General features: G+C 61.7%; 3 protein-coding genes across 7 annotated transcripts in view; 2 read left to right on the top strand and 1 right to left on the bottom strand.

Annotated features, from left to right (window-relative positions):
• LOC112125534 (leucine-rich repeat extensin-like protein 5) overlaps positions 1 to 504 on the top strand; it is a gene marked incomplete at its 5' end in the record, with an annotated part of 1,875 nt that extends 1,371 nt beyond the window's left edge. The window contains one exon of the mRNA XM_029914292.1: positions 5 to 504. Within this exon, the coding sequence (XP_029770152.1) occupies positions 5 to 411 (407 nt within the window). The remainder of the gene's footprint in view (positions 1 to 4) is intronic.
• A 155-nt stretch (positions 505 to 659) lies between these two features.
• Positions 660 to 6,643, bottom strand: NOP9 (NOP9 nucleolar protein). 2 transcript variants are annotated; one of them, XM_026646203.2, is made up of 10 exons: positions 6,422 to 6,643; positions 4,380 to 4,781; positions 3,738 to 3,863; positions 3,441 to 3,582; positions 2,903 to 3,092; positions 2,566 to 2,706; positions 2,350 to 2,478; positions 1,836 to 2,066; positions 1,647 to 1,752; positions 660 to 1,411 (listed from the first exon to the last, which is right to left on the bottom strand). In XM_026646203.2, exons 1-10 carry the CDS (start codon positions 6,585 to 6,587, stop codon positions 1,254 to 1,256), a joined length of 1,791 nt encoding a protein of 596 aa, XP_026501988.1. In that variant the 5' UTR covers positions 6,588 to 6,643; the 3' UTR covers positions 660 to 1,253. The 2 variants fall into 2 exon arrangements, with proteins under 2 accessions (XP_026501988.1, XP_026501989.1); XM_026646204.1 differs by lacking the exon at positions 6,422 to 6,643 and having other exon boundaries at positions 4,453 to 4,997.
• Positions 6,644 to 8,260: 1,617 nt separating this feature from the next.
• Positions 8,261 to 12,240, top strand: part of LOC112125724 (geranylgeranyl transferase type-2 subunit alpha-like) — a 5,763-nt gene continuing 1,783 nt past the window's right edge. The window contains exons 1-6 of one of the 4 annotated variants that reach the window (XM_024224113.3): positions 8,261 to 8,276; positions 8,973 to 9,092; positions 9,535 to 9,602; positions 9,982 to 10,092; positions 11,083 to 11,207; positions 11,597 to 11,784. In XM_024224113.3, the coding sequence (XP_024079881.1) occupies positions 9,600 to 9,602; positions 9,982 to 10,092; positions 11,083 to 11,207; positions 11,597 to 11,784 (427 nt within the window). In that variant the 5' untranslated portion in view covers positions 8,261 to 8,276; positions 8,973 to 9,092; positions 9,535 to 9,599. Of the gene's footprint in view, positions 8,277 to 8,911; positions 9,093 to 9,167; positions 9,246 to 9,534; positions 9,603 to 9,981; positions 10,093 to 11,082; positions 11,208 to 11,596; positions 11,785 to 12,240 lie in introns of those variants that run through there. The other 3 variants (XM_029914293.1, XM_024224115.3, XM_024224116.3) reach the window with 3 other exon arrangements.

The raw sequence follows: 12,240 nt of genomic DNA, 5'->3' as shown, positions 1-12,240 counted from the left end.
GCAGGGACCCCGCCTCTGCCCCCTCCCAGTACCCCCTGCTGGCAGGGCCGTCTGCTCCGCCCCGCAACCCACAGCACCCCCAACCAGCAGGGACCGCTGCCTCCCACAAAGCCGCCCACCCCACACACCCCAGCTCCCCATTCCCACCCCAGGACATCCCCTGTTGGGCAAGGCAGGGGCTGCAAGAGCCTGGAGCTCCCCCCACAGGCAGCACCCCACAGCACCCCCTGCTGGGGCACCATGCCACCTCTCACCCCCTTCTGCCCCCGCAGGGAGGTGCTGCGAGTGGTCTCGGCTGTGATGCAGGGAATGGGGCAGCTGCTGCTGGGAGCCTCCAGTTACATCCGGCGCCTCCTGGAGGGGGTGGAGACCTGGCACCAGCCCGCCCGGCTCAGCCACTATGAAGACTGAGGCCCTTGGCCTGGCCCCATCCCTCCCCACCCCAGTGAACTCAGTGCACCCACGATGCTGCTGCTATTACAATAAAAAGGCTATTTAAGTCCATTTCCAGACCTCCTCTCTTTCCAAGCACCAACAGGAGCCAGAGAGGGGGCAGCTAAGGGGGTGTGGGGGTTACCGTGGGGCTAAGGGGGCTGGCTGGGGCACGAGAGTCCCCCTGCTGGCTAACCCCCCCCTTACACACACTGTAGCAGAGCATGTAGGGAAATAGAAACCTTTATAGAAAATCAGGATTGTAACCGCCTCTGTGCAGTTGGGAGCAGACAAGAGGGAGAAAGGAAGTCCAGAGCGGCCCCTAGAGGGGGTGAGTCCTCCAGGATCTCTAGGGTTCAAAACAGATAGTGGGTAGGGATAAGGACCCCAACACAGACACCACCTGTAGTCAGTCCTCCAACATCTCTATGCTTAGGCGCCAACAGGGACATAAAAACTCCACAGCACCCACTCTGGCATTCAGTCCTCCAGGATCTCTATGGGTCAAAGCAGATGCAGGCAGCATCCGCTCTGGTATTCAGTCCTCCAGGCTCTCTGGTCAGAAGCAGATGAGAGCATAAGACCCCCACACAGCACTCCTAGTATTCAGTCCTCTATAGTCTCTATGGTTAGGAGCCAAGAGGGCCATAAAAACTCCATAGCACCCACTCTGATATTCAGTCTTCAACAATCTCTATGGGTAGAAGCAGATGTGAGCAGCACCCGCTCTGGCATTCAGTCCTCCAGGATCTCTATGGTTGGAAGAAGAGTCTCTCCTGGTGCCAGAAAGGGCTAGCAATCCCATCGCTGCCCCCCAGCATTCAATCCTCCAGAATCTCCGCGAACAGCTCCCTGCATTTGGTCTCCGCCTCTTGGTGCCGGTCCCAGTCTCGCCGGCGGTTCAGGAAATGGGTCAGGGCGAAGTTCCGCACCAGATGGTGCCCAAAGGGGTCATTGCGCAGTTGCTGCTCCTGCTCGGCTGGGGGAACAGATGGATTGGGGTGAGAGATGCGGCCAACTCTTGGTTGGGGCACGGGTGCTTTTAACAGCACACAGGAGCGGCCCACTTTAGGACAGGAAGTGATCAGGGAAGCTGTATCCAGTCCAGGGATTAGGATGGACTGGCCTGAACTGGGATTCAACCAGGACACCGGGGTGGGGAGAGGAGCTAGGGCTGGAACTGGGGGGGGATGGGAGGGGAAGGGGGCTCTTACCCAGTTCCTGGGCAATCTGTCTCTTGGCCGGCAGGGTGGCCCGGCTCCAGATGGCATCCAGGACTCTGCTCCCATGTTTGTTGCAAGCCAGAGACACGAAGTGACCCTGAGGATGAGGGGGGAAGAGTCAGATGCGTAGCTCAAGTGCTGCAAGCTTCCCCACAGCAGTGCCCCTGGCCCCGCACTCACCTGGAGCCCACGCAGCACCTTGCGCCTGGGCTTGCGGGGTACGGAGGGGCTGGCCAGGAGGGCGTCGTAGACGTGGCTGCCGGCCGGGCTGCAGGCCAGGGTGACCAGGTCATGCGGGGGGAGAGCGGCCAGGCTTCGCAGCACGGGGGAGGGGTCGGCAAAGTGCAGCAGGTGCTGGAGCAGCAGGGAGCCGTGGAGGGAAACCGCGGCCAGGGCAGGTGGGGGATCAGGCTGAGAGAGAGAGCGGGGAGGGAGGGATAAGGGTGGAGGGCATCCCATCCAGCCCCTATCCTCTAGTCACTGCTCCAGCAGTGATCCACCCTCTCCCAGCCCCCCCACCCCTCCCATTAACCCCCATTTCCCTCCTCCCCCAATAACCCAGTCCCTCCGAGAGCCAGCCCAGCCCCCCGCAACTCCTCCACTGCCCCCCCTGCTGCTTTATCACTGCCCCAGGGGAATGACCCCTGCCCCTTATCCCAGCTCCATATGTGCCCCCCCTTTTCCCCATACTCACCTGCTCTTCCAGGGGGGGCTGCACCTCCTGGCCCTCTCCCGGGGCGTAGTACACCTCGTAGGGCAGCAGGGAGGCAAAGAGGGGAGCACAGGCTGCCCGTCGGACGGGGGGCTCCCAGCAGTGGAAGGCCTATGGGCAGGAAGGGGGAGCCCGAGATGAGAGCCAGGCGAGGGAAGCAGAAGTGGGGGCTGATCTAGCGGGAGGGTGGCTACTCACCTCCATGAGCAGCTGCAGCGCCTCCTGCTGGCTGGCCCCGCACCGCCGGCAGGCTCCCAGCAGCGCCGTGGCCACGCCCGCATGCCCCTGGGCCAGCACCTCCTCCAGCCCTGGCCCCAGCTCCGCCAGCACCTTCCCCAGCTGGGAGGGAACAAAGGGAGCATCAGGGGGCATGGCCAAGCCTCACCCACTAGCTCCTCCCCCCATCAGGTCCAACCTCCCTCCACATGGCTCCCCATTCACCCCCCCACAGCTCCACCCCACTCTCCACCATCTGCCCCATGCCCCCTCCCCCCACACCTCCCCCTCCCTGCCCAGCCCCCGTGGCCCCACTGACCAGCTTGGGGGACGCGGCCCCGATGAGGCGCTGGAGGGTGAAGTTGGCCACCCCGTGGCCCGCCAGCACCCGCAGCTGGCCCCGGAAGTGCTGGCGGTAGAGCGCCCGCAGCGCCCGCGGCTCCGACACCTCCAGCACCTTGTCCAGCACTCGGCTGCAGACGGGGTCCTTCAGGAACACCAGCAGGGGGCTGCAGGGATCGAGGGGCCGTTAGCCAATCAGACAGCACCGGCTTGGCCCAATGAGACTGCACCCCAAACCGCTTACAGCCAATTAGAGTACACCCATCCAATCACCAGCCACCTGGCTCAGCTCCTGGCAAATCTGAAAGCAGCTGCTCACAGCCTCAGCCATTCATAACCCAGGTAGGCACAATCACCGATCAGAACCAAATCACCAATTACAGCCCACTTGCCCTTCTCCTGACCAATCAAAAAAATACCCAGCCAGCTTCCAGCCATTCACACCCTACCTAAGTCAGCTGCTGACCCCATAGCCAATCAGAGCCCTCATGGCCACAGCCAATCAGGAGGCTCACCTGCATCCAGCGGAGGGGTTCCGCGAGCTCAGGTAGCCAATCACGGAGCTGCACAGCTCAGTGCAGGCCTCGGGCAGCTTCCTGTGCAAAACCTCCAGCGCCACCTGCAGGCAGAGGCTGGCGACTCTGTGGGTGATGAACTCTGGGGAGGGGACAGATGGACGGGGTGAGTCATGGGGGTGCCCCCAGCAACTCCAGCCCTGGCCTCTCCCAGCAGGGGATGCTGTGGGGAGTGGGGCAGGAGTGCCGGCGGTGGGGGTGCTCCCAATCCCTCAGGGGACGCTGGGGTCGGCTCACCTGCGATGTTCTCCTGGAAAGCAGCAATGAACTCCCGCAAGAGGGCCAGGAACGAGTCCGGGACTTCAAACTCCGCCGGCCCCTCGCTCTCAGCTTCAGCCCGTTTCTTGCGTGGGGCGGGGGGCCCTGGAGGGGCAAGATAGGAAGAGCAGGATGAAGGGGACCATCAGGTAGCGAAAGGGGTGACACTGTGAGTCGTTAACCTGCGGAACTCACGGCCACTGGATATTCAGAGGGCAGAAACAATGAAAGGCCAGGGATGGGGGATCAGTTCCCCCATTCTTCCTACATCCCCTTGTGCTGGACCCTCATGCCTCTGTGGGGCATTCTGCCACCCCCCTTCTCAGTCTCAACCCCCACACACACATATACTGGATCCCATTTTACCCTCCCCTTCCCACCTGGACCCCACTGTCCCCCGCAGCTGCTGTACGTCTCCCCACTACTGAGTCCCTTGTCCCCTGCCCCATCACAATGTGCCCCTCCTTGTTCTCTCTCCCCGCCCCCCTCAGTCCCCCACCCTGTTTCCTCCAGTCTCTACCTCCTCTTGATTCTCCCCATCCTCCCTGCCCAGTCCCCACCCCAGACAGCATCCCCCAGTGGTAGTGTGTGGAAGTGACACTGGCCCCGATCAATACTCACCTGTCCCCGAGAGCCCCCGGGCCGCATCAGAGCCGACACGGACTCCCCCCAGTACCTGCAGCAGGGTCCTCACCACAAAACTGGCGTGGGGGTCCCGGGAGAAGGCCCCCAGCTCCTCCCTCACTGCCCGCCCCAGCTGCAGCACCAGCTCCTCTAGCGTCCCAGCATCCTCCTCTCCCAGCAGCCGAGGAGCCCGGAGCAGGGCAGCCTCCAGAACGTGGGCACCACAGGGGTGGCAGGCGGCCTGGCGCAGGGAGGGCAGCAGGGGGCACAGGAGCTGGGCCAGCTGGGCGGGCGAGGCCTCGGGCAGCAGGGCCTGGAGCAGCAGGGAGCCGGAAGGGTCCAGAGCCAGGGGCAGCGCGGAGCCCACCGCCTCCTCCAACACATTGGTAACGAACAGACCTGGGGGGAGAACACAGTGAGACGTACAGCGCCGTGCACTCCCCAGCGACCTCCTGGCCCCCATTATCCTCCCGCCGCCTCCTCCAGCGTATTGGTGACAAACAGACCTGGAGGGGAGAACACAGTGAGAGACGTACAGCACCGTGCACCCCTGTGACGTTATGAGTGGAATATAATCTCTCATTGAAAGGTGACATAGGGCCAGAAAGAGTTAATTAACTCATAGACTGACCTGACCCAGGGCCAAACTTTATAAAGACTGGTTAGGAAGATATGTAAATACATAGAGCTTTGAAATGCAACCTGCATTGTTAGAGATAGAGGGGTAGATGTTTGCTCAGGTCTTGTAATGTCAGCAAACAAGTCTTGTCTATTGCTATAGCTTTGATTCAGAGATCAAAAAAGGAGTAGTACTGTAATATTTAGGAAGATACTTGAGTGAAATAGTATTATTGTCTATATGTCTCTTTGAAGGTTGTGGCAACCTGTATCTGAACTCAGAGTAGCAACCATGTTAGTCTGTATCCGCAAAAAGAATAGGAGTACTTGTAGCACTTTAGTCTCTAAGGTGCCACAAGTACTCCTATTCTTTTTGTATCTGAACTGTTTAATGGATAAATTACCCTGTGCTAATTGCCAGGATGTTAGGAGAAGGGAAGTGAAGCCTACTGTTTTCTCAGGCCAAAAGGCTACTGGAAATGTATAAAAACCCCAGGACACGATCCTTCTTCATCAGAGATCTGCTTTCGGTTTCAAGAGGGGAAAACCCTGAGCCACAAGGCCTGAGATCCCCAGTCATTGACTGGAGTCACCCTGAATATGGACATTGGACTATTTCTAAGAGGACATTTGGCAACTACAAGCTCATCTCTGCTATATGTATCTAACCCTCAAGAACTGAAGGCAAGTCTGTCTGTATATTCATCTTTTAACCAACACTCTCTCTCTTTTCTTTTTTAATAAATTGTAGCTTAGTTAACAAGAATTGACTATAAGTGCGTATTGGGGGTAAGATCTACGTTCTAATTGGACCTGGGTGTGTGGCTGATCCTTTGGGGTTAGAACCACCTTTTTTTTATATGATGAGATAAAATTTTCAAATCATCATCATACCTGACATGTGTGTCTGGGTGGAGGCCTGAGGCTGGGCACTTTAAGGGAACTTCTGAGTCACCAGTGAGGTAATACAGAGGCTGTTTTGGGCTGGTTGGTAAATCTAAGGATTGGAAGATCCACCAGCTTTTGGGGTTTGTCTGCCCCGTTCTGTTTGCAGTTCACCCTGATTGAGTGACCTCAGCTGGCTCCCACGGGCAGCATTGTCACAACCCCGCAGTGACCCCGCTATCCCCCCCACCACCTCCTCCAGCACGTTGGTGATGAACAGACCTGGGGAGGGGGGACAATACAGCGAGAGATGTACAGCGCCGTGCACCCGCCAGGGACACCCCCCCACCCCCATGCCTCCTACAGCACATTGGTGACGAACAGACATAGGGGGAGGACACAGTGGAAGACATACAGCGCCGTGCATCCCCCAGCGACCCCACTACCCCCCGCCGCCGCCACGTTGGTGACTAACAGACCGGGGGGAGGGTGGACAACACAGTGAGAGACGTACAGCGCCGAGCGCCCCCGCTCACCCCGCTCGCTGCCCGGCCCCAGCCCGGCACGGAGGCTCTCGGCTGCCCGGCGGAAGTAGCCCGCGGCGTCGGGATCCAGGCGGGGCCGCGCCCCCAGCCCGGGGGGGTCCGACCCGGGCCGCCGCCGCTTGCGCCCAACACCGCCGCCTCGGGGCGGGTCCGCCATAACCGGGCCGGGAGCGCACGTGGGGCCCGCGAGGGGGGCTCGGCTACCACGGCATGCCCCGCCCCTATCCCGGCATGCAGTGCGCCCAGCCCCGCCCCTGTCCCGGCATGCCCCGCGCCCAGCCCCTATCCCCGCCCGTTTCCCGGCATGCCGCGCGCCCCGCCCCTGTCCCGGCATGCCCCGCGCACTAGGCCACAAGTCCTATGGGGGGGGCTGGGCCTCATCTAGTGCTGCCAACTTTCTAATGACACAAACCAGAACACCCCTGCCCCGCCCCCTGCCCCGCCCGTTCCCCTAGGCCCCGCCTGTGCCCCGCCCCTTTTCTGGGGCCCCGCCCCCGCCCGCTCCATCCCCCCTCCCTCTATCCCTCACTCTCCCCCAGCCCTCACCCTCACTCAGTTTCACCGGGCGGGGCAGGGGTGGGGGGTTTGGGGTGCAGCAGGGGGCACTGGGGTGTGGGGGCTCTGGGCTGGGGGTTGGGGTGTGGGCTCTGGGGTGGGGCCAGGGATGAGGGGTTTGGGGTGCAGAAGGGGGCTCAGGGCTGGGACGGGGCAGGTGTTGAGGGCTGCGGGATGGAGGGAGTTTGGGTGCAGTAGGGGGCTCTGGGCTGGGGCAGGGAGTTGGTATGCGGGGGGGTGAGGGCTTTGGGGTGGGGCCAGGGATGAGGGGTTTGGGGTGCAGGAGGGTTGCTGGGGTGGGGTCTGGGCTGGGTTAGGGGGTTGGGGTGCAGGAAGGGTGAGGGCTCCAGCTGGGGATGTGGGCTCTGGGGTGGGACCCGGGATGAGGGGTTTGGGGTGCAGAAGGGGGCAATGGGCTGGGGCAGGGGGTTGGGATGTGGGAGGGGGTTTGGGGTCCCGGTGAGTCTCACTGCGGCTCCCGGAAGCAGCCGCCAGGTCCCTGCAGCCCCTAGGCGCATGGGCAGCCAGGGAGGCTCTGCATGCTGCCCTCAGGCCTGCAGGTACCGCCCCCACAGCTCACATTGGTCACGGTTCCTGGCCAATAGGAGCTGTGGAGCCAGCCCTCGGGGCCGGGGCAGCATATGGAACATCTGTGGCCGCCAGGACCTGGGAGTCACGAGGAGCTAGGGCAGGCAGGGAGCCTGCCTTAGCCCCCGGACCCTTTCGGAGCCGCCAGGGTCCCTTTTCGACCATGCGTTTCTGTCGAAAACCAGATGCCTAGCAACCCTAGCCTCATCCTGCACATGCAGGAGCCCCCTGGTACAGTGCCCCCTGTGGCCAGGTCGAGAGGTGGGGCAGGGCTGGGACCCTCTGGCACAGTGCCCCCTGCAGCCAGGCCGAGAGGCGGGACAGGGCCAGGACCCTCTGGCACAGTGCCCCCTGTGGCCAGGCCGAGAGGCGGGACAGGGCTGGGACCCTCTGGCACAGCGCCCCACCAGGACCCACCCCCTGGTCCATGGGCCCGGCTTGTCACCCCTGTGCCCTGCGTGGGGCTGATTCACACTGTGTCAGGCTCGAATGGGCCCAGGTCTGTGTCCCTGCAGGGCAGGGGCCATACATCGACTGGCAGATCCCTGCTCCAGCGCCAAGCCCCGCAAGGACCCACAACCATGCCCCGTGCCCTGGGGGCACCCCCCAATGACTCGGCTCTGACATCACCCAGCCCTTACTGCCCAGGCTGTGCAAAGCTAATGTGTCACATCTACGCACCTACCTGGGCCCAACACTGACTGTGACTAGGTGGGTGGGTGGGGAGTTGGCATTCCCCGGGGCAGACGGGGAAGAACCCAGGTGTGCAGGTGTAAGAGAATACTGGGGAATGCTGGGCTGGTGCCAACTGGCCAGGCTTCCCGACCTTGTGTGACTCACGATTCCCCTCCCGGCTGGGACGCCAACACCCACCGAAAGCAGCAATTAGGGTGCATTCGGCCTGAACACTCAGCATGGCTCAGAGTGACAGGGCTGGGCGAGGAGCAGAACCCAGGAGCCCAACCCACCGGGCCCCACTCCCCTCCCCAAGCTGGCATAGAACCCAGGAGTTCTGGCTCCCAGCCCCCTGCTCTAACCACTAGTCCCATTCCCCTCAAGCTGGGATAGAACCCAGGAGTCCTGGCTCCCAGCCCCCTCCTGCTCTAACCACTAGACTCCCCTCCCCTCCCAGAACTAGGGATAGAACTCAGGAGTCCTGGGCCCTAGTTTCACCCACCCACCCACCGACTAGATCCCATGAAAGTTTTGAAATATTCCCCCCACCCCCAACATTTACTCAAACCCTGCCCCTTTAAGAGTGAAGCAGCCCCTTTAAGAATGGGGACTTTCTCTCCCGCTTGGCGGGCTGTTCTCTATGCTCGGTGCAGGGAAGGAGAGGGATGGTAGAGTCCTAGCAGGCTCTCCCCTCTCTGTGTGCGGTGGTTGGTATTGCCCGCAGGAGTCCTGCGCTGCAGCCAGCCGGGCGGTTCCATCTCACCCCTGCCTCCCGTCCGCGCTTTGGTATTGCCCCCTGGGGGCCTCTGGGTGCAGCCCGTCCGGCCCCCGTGGCCCTCCGCAGGTTGGTATCGCCGCATTGGGAGCCCGGCCAGTTTCCCCGGGAGAGACCATTCTATGCCCTGGGCGGGGGGAGGCCTCGGAATTCGGATCAAGGGGGGTGCCTCTGGGTTCAGCGCCCCTGGGGCGGGGCTGAGCAGGCAGGTGCGGGCAGGAGGTGAGGGGCATGCAATGGCCTGGCCCATTGGCTACTCTGACTCAGTCCCAGAATGCACCTGGCAGCATGATCTGGGGTTGGCATGAGTGGCAGTGTGAACCCACTGGGCCCCCGGATGCCTGGGTTCCTCATCGTGCAAGCAGCCCTGGGGGCCCCCGGACACCTGGGTCCCTCGTCGTGCACGCAGCCCTGGGGCCCCTGGGAGCCTGAGTTCCCCGAGTTGGGGATGGGCACTGCGGGGCTGTCTCAGTGCTGGATCCCCCCAACCCTCACCTCTCCTCTCCTTTAGATCCAGTAGGTTCAGAGTCTGGACCCTGATTTCTTGTCTCTGGGCTCCCCCACGGCTGAGTCACCATGGTGAGTGCAGTCCCATCGGCTACCCCAGTCCCCACCCATTGCCCCTCAGGGGGTGATCCGAGCCCCACTCCCCAGTTACTACCCTGGGGTAACTGAACACAACCCCAGGCACACTGCATGCCTGGGTTCCCGGCCCCGTGCCCAATACAGGGGCAGTCCCCAGCGACCTCGCAGGGGATTACTGCTACCCCCCAGGGGTGTCCCTGCCCCCTAGAACTGCCCCACGGGATCTGGTTTCATATTCAGGGTTGTGGGTGCAATCACGTGGCCCCGACACCTGCCCTTGCTCAATCCCATAATGCACCTGGGTGGGGAGCATGGTGTGAAGGCCTGGGGCAGCAACCACCCCTCCCCATTTACACAGCCTCCTCCCCCCCAGCACGGCCGTCTGAAGGTAAAGACGACGGAGGAGCAGGCCGAGGCCAAGCGCCTGGAGCGGGAGAAGAAGCTACGTCAATACGTAGCCGCCACGACCGCCATCTTTGAGAAGGTGAGATGGGCTGGGGGCATGCCCTGCGCCCTGCCGTCATACTGCACCCCAGGAAGCCATGCTGACCTTTCACCCCTGACCCTTGTGGTCAGCATGGCTTCCTGGGGTGCAGTATGACCTTTATGCTCGGCCACTGCACATTGACCTTTGACCCCATGGCCTTTCCCTCGCTCTGTGTGGTCAGGCTGTGCTGTAACCTTTGACCCCTGACTTTACACTACGCCTTGTGTGGATTGGCTGCGCAGTGATCTTTGAACCCTAGCCTTCCCCATCATGGGCTATTGGGGGCATGCTGACCTTTGAACCTTGACCTTTCTTCCAGTGGGTGCCCCCTTAGCCTGGATCCCTCCTGGTCAGAATGACCTTTGACCTGACTCCCCCCAAACCAGAGACGAAGATAACTCTGACCTTTGACGTTGGCCCACTGATGTTGTTTGTCACCCCAGAACTCTTCCCCTCTGAGTCATGAGTAGTTAAAGTGCAACCTTTGATCTCTGACCTCTCCCCTCAGTTGGAGATGGTTGGATGAGTGTGTGACCCTTGGCCCCTGACCGTTCCCCTCTGGGCCAGAAGCAGTTGGATGTTTGGTGGCCTTTGACCTGTATCTAGGATGACCTTTGACCCTGCTGTATTCCCATTAGGTGACTGGAGATAGCTGAGATTGAAGAATTGGGTCAACATTAACCCTTGACTTTCTTCTGGCTCGTGAGTGGTCATGACACGTTATGCCCTTTGGCTCATGGCCTTTGACCCTTGATCAGAAGCAGATGTGGTCAGGTGACCTTTGACCACTGCCTGTTGGTCAAATGTTGGCATGGGCAGGTAGAATAGTTGCCCTTTGACCCCTGACCTCTGACATTTCACCCCACTGCGGGAGGGACATTGATGTGAATGGTGACCCCTGACCTCTTTATCCTTTGGACGAGATAGGGTGGCTCCAGGTGAGGGTTGTGGCATGACCTTTGACCCTCTGGCCTTTCCCCTCCCCAGAGGAAGACAGGACAGCTGGACAAAGAGGCGCTGGAGCTGACCAATCAGATCTTGGGGGTCAACCCCGACTTCGCCACCCTCTGGAACTTCCGCCGGGAGATCCTCCTCCGCCTGGAGCCAGAGGGGTGAGGGGGGTCTGGAGGGGCGGGGGAGGGAAGTCTAGGGGGAGAGGGCCAGAGGGGCAGGGAAGGAAGGTATTGAGGGGGAGGGATGGGGGAGCTGGGGAAGGGGGGTATAGAGGATGAGGGGTAGAGCGGGGGCCTGGAGGTGAGGGGGGAGGTTAGGGGAGGGGGAGAAGGGGGGTAGTTTGGGGGGTCGCAGGGAACCTGGAAGAGGGGGAGTCTTGGGGTCAATATGGGATTGACTGTGGTTTGGCGGGGTCACTGGTTCTGACCCCCCCGAGTGGCAGGTCCCCAGCGGGGTCGGGTTGGGGTTGGGGGGCTCCTCGGCTCTGACCCCCCCGAGTGGCAGGTCCCCAGGGGAGCCCCCGGCTCTGACCCACCCCTCGTGACAGGTCCCCGGAAGAGATGCAGTCGCTGTGCCGCGGGGAGCTCTCGTTCCTGGAGTCCTGCCTGCGGGTGAACCCCAAGTCGTACGGGACGTGGCACCACCGCTGCTGGGTGATGGAGCACGTCCCCCACCCCGACTGGGCCCGTGAGCTGGAGCTGTGTGCCAAGTTCCTGGAGATCGACGAGCGCAACTGTGAGCTGGGCCCCGGACCCCCAAGACCCCCGACCCCGGATCCCCACCAAATCCCCCCCCCCAAAAAAAAACCTGACCTCTGATCCTGGATACCCCCGACATCTGACCCCAGATCCATCCCGGATTCCCCCAACCTCTGACCCCAGGTCCAACCCCAAACTCCTGACTTCTGACCCCAGGTCCACCCTGAAACCGCCATACCTCTGACCCCGGGTCCATCTCCCACCTCTGAGCCCAGATCCTCCCAAAAAAAACTAGATCTCTGACTCCAAATCCTCCTGAAACCCTGACCTCTGACCCCAGATCCATCGCCGGACCACCCCTGCCCTGACCCCAGATCCACCCTACTGTCCTGACCCCAGATCAACCCCAAACCCCACTGCCCTGACCCCCGATCCACTCCAGCCTTTGACCCCAGATCCACCCCGAACCCCACCGCCCTGGCCTCTGACCCCA

The sequence above is a fragment of the Terrapene carolina genome, unplaced genomic scaffold (genome assembly GCF_002925995.2).
Source record: "Terrapene carolina triunguis isolate 2854851 unplaced genomic scaffold, T_m_triunguis-2.0 Scaffold34411, whole genome shotgun sequence".
Classification (NCBI taxonomy): Eukaryota; Metazoa; Chordata; order Testudines; family Emydidae; genus Terrapene; species Terrapene triunguis.
This window is presented reverse-complemented; position numbering and strand designations above follow the sequence as displayed.